The sequence below is a fragment of the Periplaneta americana genome, chromosome 6, assembly GCF_040183065.1.
Source record: "Periplaneta americana isolate PAMFEO1 chromosome 6, P.americana_PAMFEO1_priV1, whole genome shotgun sequence".
In the NCBI taxonomy this organism is placed as follows: domain Eukaryota; kingdom Metazoa; phylum Arthropoda; class Insecta; order Blattodea; family Blattidae; genus Periplaneta; species Periplaneta americana.
Genome location: NC_091122.1, coordinates 104,779,591 through 104,797,059, shown reverse-complemented (window position 1 = coordinate 104,797,059; position 17,469 = coordinate 104,779,591). Strand labels below are relative to the sequence as shown.

The 17,469-nt window shown below is 34.6% G+C and overlaps 2 protein-coding genes across 4 annotated transcripts in view; one reads left to right on the top strand and one right to left on the bottom strand.

Moving 5' to 3' along the window:
• Window positions 1-5,414, top strand: part of Pus10 (Pseudouridine synthase 10) — a 31,708-nt gene extending 26,294 nt beyond the window's left edge. For all 3 annotated transcript variants that reach the window (XM_069828670.1, XM_069828669.1, XM_069828671.1), the window contains exon 9: window positions 5,034-5,414. In XM_069828670.1, the coding sequence (XP_069684771.1) occupies window positions 5,034-5,081 (48 nt within the window). In that variant the 3' untranslated portion in view covers window positions 5,082-5,414. The remainder of the gene's footprint in view (window positions 1-5,033) is intronic.
• The window catches only part of LOC138701607 (lysocardiolipin acyltransferase 1-like), a 71,986-nt gene that overhangs the window by 10,752 nt on the left and 43,765 nt on the right, over window positions 1-17,469 (bottom strand). The gene's annotated exons all lie outside the window — the stretch shown is intronic.

The following is a 17,469-nucleotide window of genomic DNA, read 5'->3' as shown; positions in this document are numbered from 1 at the left end:
GAGAGAGAGAGAGAGAGAGAGAGAGAGTGTGTGTGTGTGCGTGCGTGCGTGTCTTATATATATATATATATATATATATATATATATATATATATATATATATATATATATATATATATATATATAATTGCAACATAATATCAATAAATAATCTACAATAGGATATCATATTATATTAGTATAATTTAATCATCATAATCCCCTTATTAAAATTAATGTAATATAACATTAATAACCCAAAAGAATAAAGATGTAGTTCCACAATCAATTGGATTTAAAAATACCCATCATTTTTTAACTTGAAATATTTTTTCTTGTCCATACTTAATTAAAACTTCACATATTGAATTGCATTTATTTCAGAAAGATAACTGTTTTACAGTTTGCCGAAGTTATAAATATAGTAACAGTTGTGAGCATAATTTGTTATTATTGTTTATTGTTACAAGTTGTCTTTTGTGTCTGGTTGAGATCCACATGACATGCCTTCTGTATTTGTTCTCATTAGTAGTGGGGTTAGGAATTTACAGTTGGCATTAAGTTTAATTGAAATGTTTTTTTTTGATACAGCATTAACCTGATTAGAAATAATAGGCCTATGTAAAAATTCAGCCTAACTTTTACCTTAGTATCTCATTCCTACTACATTGACGTTTACATCTATAGTGCAAATTACGATCATGGGAAGAACAGAGGATGAACAATGTATACAGAAAGTAGAATATTCTTTTGAGTCAACACAATGCAGATGTTGTTTCATTTCAGTTATTTATCTGTGTAGATTATGTCTTGTTAACATCTGTAATGCAAGGAAAATACCTTCAATATAAAAATTTTGTATAGAACTAAAATTAGTTCATAGCTTGTTCAAACAAAAAAGTTTAATTCAAATTTTGCTGGTTTTTGCTTCCTTTTCGAAATAAAAATTGTTTTATATGAAACATTTCATAGCGTGTTTGGGAAAGCCATTGATTGAATTCCTAGTATTTTCAGTCAATTTAAGAGATCAATTTATTATGACTATTACACCCTTACTACGTCATACTACTTTCGACCAATAAAACGAACGAAAGGACGTCTTTCAACCAATCATGGCTGCTTATCACACAATTTTATCACTTCTCTAGCATTTGTTTGTTTTTATCACTACTCTAGCATTTGTTTCTTTTTTCCAACATTTCAAACTGCAAATTCTTTACAGTACTATAATACATGCTTTGCGATTGTCATTTGTTTTCCGCATAGATAAACGATTGAAAATGGCAGTTCCCTTCAAACATTTTGGTGAAATAGAACTTCAGTAAGTCAGTTGATATCTATTTTATTGTATTAGAGTACTTTATTTCTTCTAATCTTTATATACTTTCTTCTGTTTTTATCACCTCCCTACCATTTGTTTCTTTGTTTGCCAACATTTCAAACTGCAAATTCTTTAGGGTACTATAAAACATGCTTTGCGATCATCATTTGTTTACAGCATAGACAGTCAACTGAAAATGGCGGCTCCGTTCAAACATTTTGGTGAAGCTAACATTAGTGAAATAGAATTTCAGTAAGTCAGTTAATATTTTATTGTATTAGAGTACTTTATTTCTTCTAATCTTTATATACTTTCTTCGGTATTTTCCTAGTACCTGGTACTCGTTACATAGACCACTCTTACACTAAACCTGGAGTAATTTAAGCTTATTAATCAAATAAATGATTCTACTTACTGTTTTTTATATGCTCACCTGTATGTAATTTCTATTTTATACATATTTCATTGTTATTTTCCATCCGAAGATCATTAAGAACGATGAATATTACTTAATATCTCCTATCTTTCTTCAAATAATGTTTATATGCCATATTAAATTTCATTTGTTTTCATAAGTTAACAATGATGCACATTGGGACCAACATATAAGAAATTATTTTCCTACACAATGCACGCTATATTCACGTTGTTTTGAAATGATTAATCGAAGATGGTTTGCTTATTGTTTATTATACGTATGTAATTTCTATTCCATATGTTTTTTTCTATCCCACGATCATTAAGAATGGTGAATATTATTCATGCATGTTTCCTGTATTTCTTAAAATAATGTTATGTGGCATGTTAGTTTTTATTTGTCGTTATTTACGTAAAAATGATGCGCCAAAAATAATAATGGAACAACTGGATAATACCCACGGCAGAGCAATGTCGATAGTCGACGTTACTTGCTGGCCGCTAGTCACCAGGCCGTACCGGGCAGTGCCAAACAAAACACAATCGAAATGGTGGTAGTAAAATTCGCGACTATATTTTTAAATAATTCACTGCATTAGTCAGGTGTAAGACTTCTGGCTTCTGTTGTATTCAAACAATTATAAAATACGATAATTTGGTCGAGGGAGCATCCGTTTTTGATGCAAAGATAATTTGTTTGGCTTGTTTCTTAAATAAAATTACGAAATGGTGTTCCTGTGCTTAACATTTAATAAAAGAAGAAATATAGCAAAACTGTTTTGTCTCGAGACTCTCATCTAAGTCACGTAATAGGTCACGTAATCTACTTCAATATATTTGCGCAAATATATCTTGTAGCTAACAGTGGTGCTATCTCTCAGTAATGTTCAGAACGAAGGAGGTAGAGAGAGAAAAGAAACAAATTTCTCCCTCCAACGACGCCACACACCAACGTCGTGTTCTTATGTTGGCAAGATTGTGTATTTACTTAAATTTGGTGCTAAACGTAACGACACGGTTCAAAGATACCGTGGGAATTCTCCAGTTTAGCGATAATAATAATTTCATACTCACTCCACATCCTATAATTATTATATTCACATTTGTTTTTCAGTGATTTATTAAAGAATGTACCGGTACCTTCAACTCAAATGTGATGGACTGGTTAATTATTATAAATTAATTGCACAAGGGCTTGGGGGCCGTCCCCAACAGGAGTTTTAGGGGGCAGAGCCCCCTAAAGCAAGAAAGAACATATCATAAAATATAAGTCGTACCTTCAACCCAAAGGTGACGGACCGGTTTATTAGGCTACTATAAATTAATTGCATGAGGGTTTGGGGACCAAGTCCCCAACAGGGGTTTTTAGGGGGCGGAGCCCCCTAAAACAAGAAAGAACACATTATAAAATGTAACTCGTACCTTCAATTCAAATGTGATGGACTGATTAATTACTATAAATTAATTGCACGAAGGTTTGGGGACCAAGTCCCCAACAGGGGTTTTTAGGGGGCGGAGCCCCGTAAAAAAAAGGATACATTATAAAATGTAACTCGTACCTTCAACCCAAAGGTGATGGACCGGTTAATTACTATAAATTAATTGCATGAAGGTTTGGGGGCCAAGTCCCCAACAGGGGTTTTTAGGGGGCGGAGCCCCCTAAAACAAAAAAGAACACATTATAAAATGTAACTCGTACCTTCAACCCAAAGGTGATAATATAATAATATAATATAATTATGTTGTACGTAGCAAGATCGATTATTCAATTGATAGGATATTTTATGAGGTTGTCACGACTGAGATATCTATTGTCAATTGCTTTTATTTGTCAGAAGGCCTTGACTGATGGGTATATAAGGACTGGCGCTCGTAGGGGTGGAGGTCGGGGTTATACTAAATATGTTAAACATAAAAACGACCTATGTAATGAGTACAGGGTACTAGGAAATTACCCTTTCTTCTAATTGTATAATAATCAATTAAATCCCACTCGAGTTTTGATTTTCTCTAGATAAATCAAAACCTCTAGTGAGATTACTGTTGATAATAAATTATTGAAAGAATTTTAGTTTTGTCCTTCAAATGTGCAAAAATTTGATCTGAACAAATGTAACTTTTCATTGTGCAAAAAAATTTTACAATGTGATATTAGTTTGGCTCGTATTTCTGCACATTTAAAGGACACAACTAAAATTCTTTTAATTATTTATTATTATCATAATACACTGCTCTCTTAAATTGACGAGCACATTGGGAATTAAATCAATGGCTTTCCCAAAACACGCTACGGAATGTTTCATATAAACAATTTTTATCTCGGAATAGGAAGCAAAAACGAGGAAAATTGTATTAAACGTTTCTGTTTGAAATATCGCAAAGAATAACCCCCTGAAATTGATGACATTACTTACGATTCTCTCCGTATAATGCTTTTAATTACTTTAAGCAAATGCATCATTATTTCATTAAGAAATCATTTTTAAGAATATGGAATGTTATTTTTAACAGAGTGTACTTTCAGGTTCCTAGTGGTGGTTGTAGTTTTATGCTGCATGTTGTTGCTCTTGACAATACCAGACTATAATACCTGGATGTCGCAATATGATCTGCCTAAACCCCAGACCTGTCCATGCACAAAGAGTGCCAAACAAATTGAACATTCATTCAGTAAACTGAACACTAAAGCAGTCTGCAAGAAGGGAGAGCTTTGCATACTGCCTATAGCACCAGGTGTTCAGTAGCAATATACAATTTCCTTTTTTCCTAACCACTTGTTTTTTTTTTTTATTATTATTCTTTGATTTTGATGCAGTATCGAACTTCTTGGGTCCCTGACTGCATTATTATGTTCTTGTTCCTTGTGTTATTACTTCATAGAATCTCTTCTTCGAACAAATTCGAAGACGTTGATGTCCTTGAAATAACCACTTGTGCAGGGCTCTAAGAGTAATTCCCGATGTTGGCACTGATGTCTTAGAATATCGTCGTGTGAATGCAAGAACTAGGTAACTCGAAATTTGTGTTTTTTAGTTAACTCTTTTATAGCATAGCAAAAATCGCACAAAATGTAATGCAAGAACTTGGTAACTGATCGAACGAGACATATTCCTTAGTGCAATAAATAAGTAAATAGGCAGTGTTACAAACTATGAAAAATCAAGTTACCTGTTCTTGCATTCACACGATGATATGATGTGGTCCCATGTAACTAAGAAAGCATTGAGCAGTAGGCACGTAAATCGAATAACTATGATTCATATGGGAATTTATCTGATGAGTTCGACTGTTATAATAAATTGGTAATTTTTCGCAGGATATAGAACTTGACTGGCCGCCAGCTGTGAAATATGCTCAAGGATGAGTGAAAGAAATGGAGATATAAGATGGATGGAAATGAACTACTTTGTGCAAGGATCTGGCACATTACACTAGTGCTTCAGTTGGCAGAATTTATGGAGCTATGAAAATTTTAAACCGTGAAAATATCAACTTGAACACTATGAGATTTCAGAAAAATATATATCACATGATTCGTGACCAATAAAGATTGATACTCTGTTATCAGTTCATTTCAAGAAGAATGTTTTCAGAGCATGTTCGTTTGCAGAGCACATTATTAAACAGTTGCAGTAAAACTGAGTAATGTGAAAATTACCTTCTTATCAGTTAATAAAAGCTTTAAAATGATTTTTCATTCCTTTGTTTCTTCATTTCCTTAGTCCTCATTCCCTCTCAGATTTTAATTTGCGTTTGGAACATCTGAAGCAAGTTAGAAGGAATTTAGGTTTCGTATCATAAATTTGATATGTGGTATTAAAATAAAGTTTATTTATTGAAGGTACAATGTAAATAGAAAATATTCATTTCGAGAGGTTCAGCATTCCTGATATTGAAAAGATGATTTCTGGAATGCCATCTGTTTGTGTGTCTTTGAGTAAACTTTTCTCTTAAACTATTGGATGATTCACATGTTTACATTATCAAATCATTATTTGGAATAAAGTTACTGACATGGCTGCCCGGAGATTGAAACTTTAGCACACGTCTTGGGATTCTGTGAACAGGGATTGCTCTAGAACTCTAGACATCATCTTGTAAGATCCAAAATTGCTGCCGCATTAAGAACTAAGGGCTGGATAGTAGAAGAAGAAATCTTCTGTCTAGCTGAAAATGGGTCAACGAGACGAGTAGATATTTTAGCGTACAATGCTGACACTAAACAGGGCATCATTGTGGACCCCATGATACGTTTTGAAGTAGGACATCATCAGTCAGCTGAGGTCCACCTTGAGAAGAAGTCGATCTATGAGCCTACAGTCAACTATTTCAAGCTGAAATATGCCTTAATTCACGTTGAGGTATTCGGCTTGCTCATAGGTGCTCGAGGGACTATACCAGCTTTTTTCGAAGAATTTCGACGGAAATTTGTTCTGCCAACATCTTTGAGGGATGACATTGTGATAATTGTGTTAAAAAAAATCCTGCCAAATCCTAATTAATCACATGGTGTCACATTAATAGCAATTGTAATGTTTCACACCCTTTTCTTTGTTTCCCTTTTTTTTAAAATGTAGTACCTATGTTTACATATGTATAATAATTTTTCTGAGGATATACTGAGTCCGTAAGTGCTACCCTCAATGGGGGGCAGTTTAGTATTATTATTATTTATTGTAGAAGAAATATTCTTGTAATGATAGTACTCTGAAAAGGAACACTAGATAAAACATAGTTCAAAATGATTTCTTCAAAACGTCTGTAACAATTTTTTCTCTTCATTCACCATCCTTTAAATAAAGAATGACTCAGAATAATACTGTGAAAATATTATGTTATTTGGACTTATTTTTGACAGTAAAATGACTTGGAAAAAACAAATCATTGAAAAAAATATTAAGAGATTCTGAAGAAATTCCACAAGCACCACAAAAATCTGCTGTTGCTTTGTTTAGATTGGTGACAGACCAGGACTGTTTATGAAGCCATTTACACAGAATAGTCCACACCTGTGGCGTAATGGTTAGTGCGTCTGACCACAAAACCAGGTGGCCCGGGTTCGATTCCCAGTTGGAGCAAGTTACCTGGTTGAGGTTTTTTCCGGGGTTTTCCCTCAACCCAATATGAGCAAATGCTGGGTAACTATCGGTGCTGGACACCGGAGTCATTTCACTGGCATTATCACCTTCATCTCATTCAGACGCTAAATAATCTAATCTAAGATGTTGATAAAGTGTCGTAAAATAACCTACTAAAATAAAAAAAAAATACACAGAATAGGAATACTGCATTCAATATACCTTCCTGTATCCTATGCAATACCAACAAAGAAATTTAAAAGATATGCAGAACTTGGACTCTCACTTTGAGAGAAGAACAGAGGTTAAGGATGTTTGAGAATAAAGTGGTTAGGAAAATATTTGGGACTAAGAGGAATGAAGTTACAGGAGAATGGAGAAAGTTACATAACCCAGAACTGCATGCATTGTATCCTTCACCTGACATAATTAGGAACATTAAATCCAGATGTTTGAGATGGACAGGGCATGTAACATGTATGGGCAAATCCAGAAATGCATATAGAATGTTAGTGGGAAAAAGACCTTTGGGGAGGCCGAAACGAAGATGGGAGGATAATATTAAAATGGATTTGTGGTAGGTGGGATACGACTGTAGAGACTGGATTAATCTTGCTCAGGATAGGGACCAATGGGGGGGCATATGTGAGGGTGGCAATGAACCTCCGGGTTCCTTAAAAGCTATAAGTAAGTAAGTATCTGTAGAGAAAGAAGATATTTTGGCAAAAGTACTGAAGTGCCAAATATCTAGACATTGGACACATATACATATTATGTTCTTAAAATTATGTGTTTAAATACATTTTCAAATTGAAAAAAGGAACTTGAGATGAAAGTTTTGAAATGTTCAGTTAACCAATGTAAATATCTTGAGACAAGTATTATACATATATTTCCACAGATAAGACGACCTTGAGATAAGCCGAGGTATAAATTTCGAGCACAATGTTATGGTTATAGCTTATATCTATCCTTTAAAACGATTCCCAAACCAGAGCATTTAGAATAGAAAATGTGGAAACTCGGCAAGGGTCTAACAGGACTTTTAAACTCCCTGGTGTCACCAAGGCAACTGACGATCATTTTAAGACTGCAGTTTTCCTCTTCATACTGTGGACAGAGCAGGTAGAACTAGCTCTACTATGCAATTAAGGAGATATTTCTTGTGGTGTTCAGGTGATTTTTATTGTGCCGTTTATGTGAGTGAATAGTAATATGTCTTAATTGTTTTGTTCTTTGTGTAAATCCGGCTATTTTCCATAAATAGTGTAGAGCAGAAAACTGTATACTCGTTCTTATATCTGTGATATCCATTTTTCTGCGATTTTGATAGAGCTGATAAATTTATTACTGATGGTAATGAGGTAGGACTTCCACAGAAGAACTGGCGACTAAAACCGCATGCCATACTGCATATTTTCCCGAACTTGCCTCGATGCCTTAAAAAATGAAAAGAAGAGAAATCTCCAACCAAGAGGACATAAATCATTTCTCATAACAATGTACCGTTACCAAATACCATCCAGCTATGACCAATTCTATTGACGCTAAATAACACAGTAGTTGATACACCATGGTTAAGTAACCAAATAAAAAAAGAATTGGACGTAAGAACACCCGAAAATCAGAAGAACACCTTAGCTAATGTTGCGGTTATGTGCATGTATGTGCCAATACTCCGTACCTGGATGTCCAAAATTGTCTAGTTGCATTGGCCGTAATTCCTTCCAGCGAATGAACGCCAGACCTGACCGTTTAGTGTGAGTTTGTCAAAATCGTTACATTTTTTTAAAGCCATAAACAGTGATCGGTTCGAGGGAAGAGAAAGTATCTTACAATGATCACCATAGACTTTCTACATCTGAACATTTTTTAATCTACAGTATGTGCCAGTTAGAAATGTGCTGTGATATCAAGTGATAATTGTGAACTCCTAATTGAACCCAAGCATCTAGCTTCTACTATATTAAATGTACAATGTACATGTTTAATTACTATCTTTGAAAAATATTGGAGTGCAAAAGGTCAAATGACTATTGTCAAATGCCTGGCATTAGAAAACAACAACAACATGTTTAATTACTAGTTATTTTATTCTTAATAATAGCACTTCAGTCGTAATTAGTGTAAAAGTTATTTCAGTAACACAAGTACAGTACAATGCTGCTTTGTACGAGTATGTACAGCTTAATCTGGTTTACAATAATTATATTACATTTATATTAGAGTGTAGGCTTTCACGGCCGGCGTCAATAGGAGAAAAGTTTTCTGGGCCATGAGGCCATGGTCTGTTGGTTGTGTGACCAAACGTTTCGTTCACTGCTGCGGTGAACATCTTCAGTGGTGTAGATTGCTGGTGCGGCTGGTTCTACTGTGCATGCCGATTACAGTCTGCGCTGGCTGCATTGTTGTATATACAGTAGCGTGCAAATTAATCCAAACACGACATATTTTTACATTTTCTGTCATTGTTGGCCTCACAGCTGCTCATACCGCTTTAATTGACATCTGTAGTACGTGTAATTCCATTGTTGAAGGTCTGTCATTATTTTTTTTTATAATATGTGACATTTTGCCTGTCGTTTTGTACTTATAAGCATTTCAGTTGTGTTAATACTGCAATCCTGTGTACATTCTGTCGTCTTCACAAATGGATACAATTCCACGAAAATGGTCTAAAATTATAACATTAGCAGAGCATTCTTCTATGACACAGGGGCAAATTGCTGCAGAATGTCACATCGGTTTGGCTGCTGTTAATTCGATCATAAAACGATACAGGGAGACTGGATCCATCACACCCCAGGAAAAAAGGAAACTGTGGCTGGAAAAGGAAGACTTCACCTGCAGAAGATCGTTTAATTGTGAGGAAAAGTAAATCAAATCCTAGACTAACTGCTGTCGACTTAACCCGCGAGTTAATGGCTACCACTGGGGCGAATATTCACGTCACAACAGTGTGGCGTAGGCTTTTGGAAGCTGGACGAAGGGCTCGTAAGCCTATTAAGAAGCAACTGCTAACCTCTGTTATGTGCAAAAAACGCTTAATGTGGGCAAAATTACATCAACACTGGACAGTGAATGACTGGAAGAATGTACTTTTTTCCGATGAGTCTCATTTTGAGGTCCATGGCCACCCTGTTTCTTACATACGGAAAAGATCCGAAAAAGTAACAGCAGCTCATCTCCAACAAGCACCCAAATACCCCCCTAAAGTAATGTTTTGGGGTTGTTTTACACATGAAGGGCCTGGAGCATTAATACCTATCAAAGGAATGATGAATTCTGACAAATATATTCACTTATTGGAAATCAGAATCGTACCCCAGCTGCAAAAATCATTTCTGGATGGCAGAGGTGTGTTCCAACAAGACCTGGCACCATGCCATACGTCTCGAAAAACTACAGAATTCTTCAACAAGAAGAATATTCAGGTACTCCCCTGGCCAGGCAACTCACCCGACATCAACCCCATTGAGAACTTGTGGTCAATTTGCAAAAGAAGAATGCAAAAAATGGATTGTTCTACAAAGGAGAAGATGATTTCTGCCCTCATTGGTGTATGGTTTCGCGATGAAGAAATGAGGAATATTTGTGGGAAATTAGTGGAATCCATGCAAAATCGTCTCAGAGCTGTTATTAGGAACAAGGGAGGCCACATAGATTACTGAGGTATGTCTTAGATCCTTTTTTTTTATCCCGTTTGAGTGTTTTTGCATAAGTAATTACGTTGTTCGGATTAATTTGCACGCTACTGTATAGTGTGTGGGGGGGGGGGCCGGATGCGGATCGCGTAGGCAACAGCAAACCCGCCTACGAAGCACATTCGAGCACAGACCGAGGCGACAACAGCAAGCCGCCCCCCCCCCCTCACACACTATATATACAACAATGCAGCCAGCGCAGACTTTAATCGGCACACACAGTAGAACCAGCCGCACCAGCAATCTACACCACTGAAGATGTTCACCGCAGCAGTGAACGAAACGTTTGGTCACACAACCAACAGACCATGGCCTCATAGCCCGGAAAACTTTTCTCCCATATTATATTTGTTTATTACGTTCTACATCATAAGAGGTTTCTAATCGAACATATGAGAAAGTAATAGATCTCATAGAAAAGTCGTTAATTTAATATTCTCCTATAAGTAGCATACAACTAGTTAATACAGTGCTATTAAATTATTTTAATTTTACAAAACACAAAATAACCTAGATATCTCAAAAGATCAAAACTTGCATTAGCATATATATATATATATAATATCGAAGCTTAATTTGTAAGTCTGAGTTGCACATAATATTTCTTGTTCCCCCTGAATTATGTATAAACCAGATACAACTGCAACTAATGTGTAAATAGTAGATAAAAACTATTGGTGAAATATCATTTATTATATTATATTCTTTTTTGTGTATTAAAATTATTATTTCATGACAATGCGTACTTCTGGCTAAAGCCAGCACAATGTTCCAGTTTTCAATTAATTGTTATATTTACTATTCAGGGGTGTATTATATAACTCACAATTTTTAGTTGTTGTTGTTTTCTAATGCCAGGCATTTGACAATAAAGTCATTTGACCTCTTGCACTCCAATATTTTTCAAAGATATTGTCATGGTTAGCCACTGACGCACAGATTTTGAGATGTTCTGAATCCATTTCTTGATTTGAGAACTCACAATTTGTTAATGTAGTAATATTACATTTTTAAATAAGTAAAATATTGTAACAAACTACTCTGTAATACACTCTTATCAAATGAATTATTTTTAAGAACCTTTTGCATTCGCTCAAATAGGCTCCTGAAACTGCAGTCGAAAAACAGAGCTAGCACCAGTCTGCGACAAACTACTGAACTAGAAGAAGTAACGTTACTTTCTATTCTACCCACTCTGCCCAAACTATCAACAATCACGGGAAAAAGTGAAAGTGGAAACAGTGATAAAATCCTTAAAAAAGTGCGGAATTTCTAGTGCTATGGATGGCACAGAGGACAATTTATTATGGAATACTGCTGATTCAGTAGAAGTCGATTTGCCACATTCAGAACAGGACCCATATGACGACACTGTCAACAGTGAATGTCAGGACGTACTTGACGAGCTCTTTGCCTCAGACGACAAATATGATTTGTTGTATTTTATAATGGTTCTATGTAGAATTTTAAGTTTTCGTTTTTTTTATCTGCCATATAAGACGATCCCCAGTTTTGTGAATTTTTTTATGATTCAACTACTGTCTTTTCTGCGGAAATACAGAGTATGTATTTTTTTAGATGTATACAATTTGACACAAATATTCGTGAAGAAACGACTTACTAAAGTTGGGAGTTATAAGAAAGTGGACGATATCTGCCACATAATGAATGCATATATAGCAAATGGAATGAAGTAATCTGTCTCGTCCAGTGAGCATTAGTCTTTGTTTGGTTCTTATCCTGTGTAGAAAAGTGGCTTTCTTTGGATAATTTTCTGTGATTTCTGATCTTTATTCCATACTTGCATTCCTATTGTGCAATATAAAAGTATGAAAATGGAAAACATAAATGCCAGGTTTCACACAAACAGGCGCATGAAATAGTGTTTTGAGTGCATCATTCCTTCAGAACGAGTTGCAGAGCTCTACCTATCTGCATGCACTTTTGCTAATGTTTCCAGTAACCCTGCTTTCAGTGAGTGATGTGTTATTGAACAATTACAGAGGAAATATTTATTATTATTTTATCTATTCATAGAAGTAGTGTCTATTTCGCTTTATTTTACTTTTTTAATTTCTAGTCGTGTAGTTCAAAACATTAATTTCTCAGCTTGTTTATTAGGAACTGTTACTTGAATGATTACAGAGGAAATCTCTCAACTTATTATTGTTTTATCTATTTGTAGTAGTATGTCTATTTTTTTCATTATTTTCAAGCATGTAACTCAAAACATTAATTTCTCAGCTTGCTTATTAGAAACTGTTACTTGAATGATTACAGAGGAAATCTCTCAACTTATTATTGTTTTATCTATTTGTAGTAGTGTGTCTATTTTTTTTTTTTTCATTATTTTCAAGCATGTAACTCAAAACATTAATTTCTCAGCTTGTTTATTAGGAACTGTTACTTGAATGATTACAGAGGAAATCTCTCAAATTATTATTGTTTTATCTATTTGTAGTAGTGTGTCTATTTTTTTTTTTCATTATTTTCAAGCATGTAACTCAAAACATTAATTTTTCAGCTTGCTTTTTAGAAACTGTTACTTGAATGATTACAGAGGAAATCTCTCAACTTATTATTGTTTTATCTATTTGTAGTAGTGTGTCTATTTTTTTCATTATTTTCAAGCATGTAACTCAAAACATTAATTTCTCAGCTTGCTTTTTAGAAACTGTTACTTGAATGATTACAGAGGAAATCTCTCAGCTTATTATTGTTTTATCTATTTGTAGTAGTGTGTCTATTTTTTTCATTATTTTCAAGCATGTAACTCAAAACATTAATTTCTCAGCTTGCTTTTTAGAAACTGTTACTTGAATGATTACAGAGGAAATCTCTCAACTTATTATTGTTTTATCTATTTGTAGTAGTGTGTCTATTTTTTTCATTATTTTCAAGCATGTAACTCAAAACATTAATTTCTCAGCTTGCTTAATAGAAACTGTTACTTGAATGATTACAGAGGAAATCTCTCAACTTATTGTTGTTTTATCTATTTGTAGTAGTGTGTCTATTTTTTTCATTATTTTCAAGCATGTAACTCAAAACATTAATTTCTCAGCTTGCTTTTTAGAAACTGTTACTTGAATGATTACAGAGGAAATCAATATTTCCTTAGTTGATGGTTGTTTACGACAAGCTAAGCAAGATAAGAAAGATCTTAATATCGTCATGTTGGATATGACTCGGGCTTTTGACAACGTGGGTTTTGAACATCTAGAACAAACACTTAACACGCAGCCTTTACCAACTCGCCTTCGCGAATTAATAAAAACTTTAACCAAAGGAAACTTCACTACCGTACCATCCATTCTTCAGGCTCAAAGTCTGATCGTATTGAACTCAAAAGAGGCGTCTTTCAAGGATCTCCATTGTCCCCTCTCCTGTTTAATTTATCCATTGATTTCATTATTAAAGAACTGACAGAAAAACATATCATTGACCAATATGGTTTCCAAATTAATTCCGATTTAGACAGTCTTACTATATCAGCCTTTACAGATGACATAGTTGTCATTGGTAAATCCATGAACGTAGCACAAGAGCTCGTTGTGATGGTTACATCTTTACTTCAAAATATTGGCCTACAACTCAATGTCCAGAAATCGGCGTCAATTAATATTCATAAAGGAAAACTACTTGAAAAGGATTTGTTTCTTCACCATGACTCGTATATAAAGGCCATTGACCCAGAAGACACAATAAAGTATTTAGGAATAACTTTTAATGATGAACTGCAGTTTAATTCAGAAGAATTGATAATTTCCCTTCGTCAGGATCTTGAACTTTTAGTATCGACACCTATGTTGCGGCCTGATCAAAAACTTAATATTGTTAATCAATATATCTGGCCCCCAAGCTCATATATCCCCTGCAAATGGCTTCCTTACATAAATTATCTCGAAGTTTTTTGGAAGACGTTGATAAGATCCTTCGAAGCTCTGTTAAAGACATGCTTTTCCTCCCAGTTGATATTCCAAATAGCATGCTGTATGCTAGTAAAAGGTTAAAAGGCCTTCAGTTAATACACGCTTCGTGGGAAGCTTTTCTTCAACATTGTAACATCTGTCTATCATTAATCAGAGCAGATAATCCGCATGTTAACATGATGAGACAGTTAGATGTCGAACTCAAATCGTCGTGTGATTCCCTCTGACTTTCTTTTCCCGAAGACTTTACTAAAGCTACAATTCGAAATTTTCGAGAAGAATTGCGAGGTCGTGAATATGAATCATGGAAGACCCTTTCAGGACGGGGAAAAGGTGTTGAGATGTATAGCGAAGTAACAGCCGCCAATAGTTGGATTGCAAACAAGAAAGGACTTTCGACTAGTGAATGGTTATCTAGCCTGAAAATGACAGCAAATTTAGCAGCTGTTCGTTCCGTTCCCGGCAGATCTCTCGACGGTACCTGGTGCAGACATGGCTGCCCGGAGATTGAAACTTTAGCACACGTCTTGGGATTCTGTGAACAGGGATTGCTCTTGAGGAACTCTAGACATCATCTTGTAAGATCCAAAATTGCTGCCGCATTAAGAACTAAGGGCTGAATAGTAGAAGAAGAAATCTCCTGTCTAGCTGAAAATGGGTCAACGAGACGAGTAGATATTTTAGCGTACAATGCTGACACTAAACAGGGCATCATTGTGGACCCCACGATACGTTTTGAAGTAGGATGTCATCAGTCAGCTGAGGTCCACCTTGAGAAGAAGTCGATTTATTAGCCTACAGTCAACTATTTCAAGCTGAAATATGCCTTAATTCACGTTGAGGTATTCGGCTTGCTCATAGGTGCTCGAGGGACTATACCAGCTTTTTTCGAAGAATTTCGACCGAAATTTGTTCTGCCAACATCTTTGAGGGATGACATTGTGATAATTGTGTTAAAAAAATCCTGCCAAATCCTAATTAATCACATGGTGCCACATTAATAGCAATTGTAATGTTTCACGCCCTTTTCTTTGTTTCCCTTTTTTTTTTATTTAATACCTATGTTTACATATGTATAATAATTTTTTTGAGGATATACTTAGTCCGTAAGTGCTACCCTCAATGGGGGGGGGCAGTTTATTATTAATTAATTAATTGGATCAAGAATGTAACTCGAAACATTAATTTCTCAGCTTGCTTATTAGAAACTGTTACTTGAATGATTACAGAGGAACTCTCTCAACTTATTATTGTTTTATCTATTTGTAGTAGTGTGTCTATTTTTTTATTATTTTCAAGCATGTAACTCAAAACATTAATTTCTCAGCTTGCTTATTAGAAACTGTTACTTAAATGATTACAGAGGAAATCTCTCAACTTATTATTGGATCAAGAATGTAACTCAAAACATTAATTTCTCAGCTTGCTTAATAGAAACTGTTACTTGAATGATTACAGAGGAAATCTCTCAACTTATTATTGTTTTATCTATTTGTAGTAGTGTGTCTATTTTTTTTATTATTTTCAAGCATGTAACTCAATACATTAATTTCTCAGCTTGCTTATTAGGAACTGTTACTTGAATGATTACAGAGGAAATCTCTCAACTTATTATTGTTTTATCTATTTGTAGTAGTGTGTCTATTTTTTTTATTATTTTCAAGCATGTAACTCAATACATTAATTTCTCAGCTTGCTTATTAGGAACTGTTACTTGAATGATTACAGAGGAAATCTCTCAACTTATTATTGTTTTATCTATTTGTAGTAGTGTGTCTATTTTTTTTATTATTTTCAAGCTTGTAACTCAATACATTAATTTCTCAGTGTGTCATTTTGAACTGTGGCTACTGTATTCTTGAAAGTTGCAGAGGAAATAGCTCTAGACTTATTACTTTAGTTACACAAAAACTGGCAAACATATGTCAAAGTAGCAACCACGCGAAAATTATATCTATCTGTCTCACTTGATGCAAGATAACAACATTAGCCCATTTCTTACAACACCCCAATTTTATTCTTTTATAAATTATACGAGAAGGTATATACATTATAATTGAGTCATTCCACGTCAAATCGCACAGCAATAAAACACGACCTTCTCGGAAATGGTCGAATTTTTTTTCATGAATTACAGACATCAAATAAGGAGACCCGTATTTTTTTATTTTCACAATTATTAATTATTTGTGTAGTTATGAATATTTGAAGTTACGCAAATTATGCGCGCACTGTTACATAAATTCGCACGGAACTCTGTGTCTACATATAATTGAGATTTGCGGTTTGGCGCATTTGAAAGACGAAATACAACACTTTTTATTACTTTAGGCCTATCACAAATAAATTTAAAATTTGGCCTATTTTTTTAATCGTTTCTTTTTCAAAGCAAAATTACTATATTAAATAGCCAAGTTAAAAATCTGAAAAAATATAGACTTTTTCGCTGATATATTATCTGTAAACTACTGCATTTATAAATATGGGATCGGCACCCATACATTTGTAACAATTTATTTTCCGGAGGCATGCACGCGCTCGCGATGCCCAGCTAATGAACTGCTTGCAGCCATAGGCTAGAAGGCTGCCCGTGGAAACTCCCCATTGCATCTGATGTCACCATACTAATCATCAAATGATTAATACCTTAAGGAACAGTAAATATCTTATCTAAAATTATTTTATTATTGTCAGCTTAGCTAAGAGGGGAAGCTCTTCACAGTTTATATTGTAATATAGCCAAGTGTTTGATGATAGCAAGGCTGGGTAAGGCAGTAAACTTTATGGCAGTAAACAGATAGCAGAAGAGAAAAATAATCAGTTTGGGTTTGAATTTCGCGCAGTGACGTGACTTCTATACAACATGAGTGATGGTAAAGATCGCGTAATATATAACAAGTGCTTAAATCCATTTACCTTCCTAATCACGCTTTTAAAAAGAAAAGTACACTAAGACGCGTAAGTCGCGACTTATTAATAAAGCTCAATTTAAAGGAGTCTTTGAGTATGCAAATATGTGATTTGTTCCGTAAAAATCA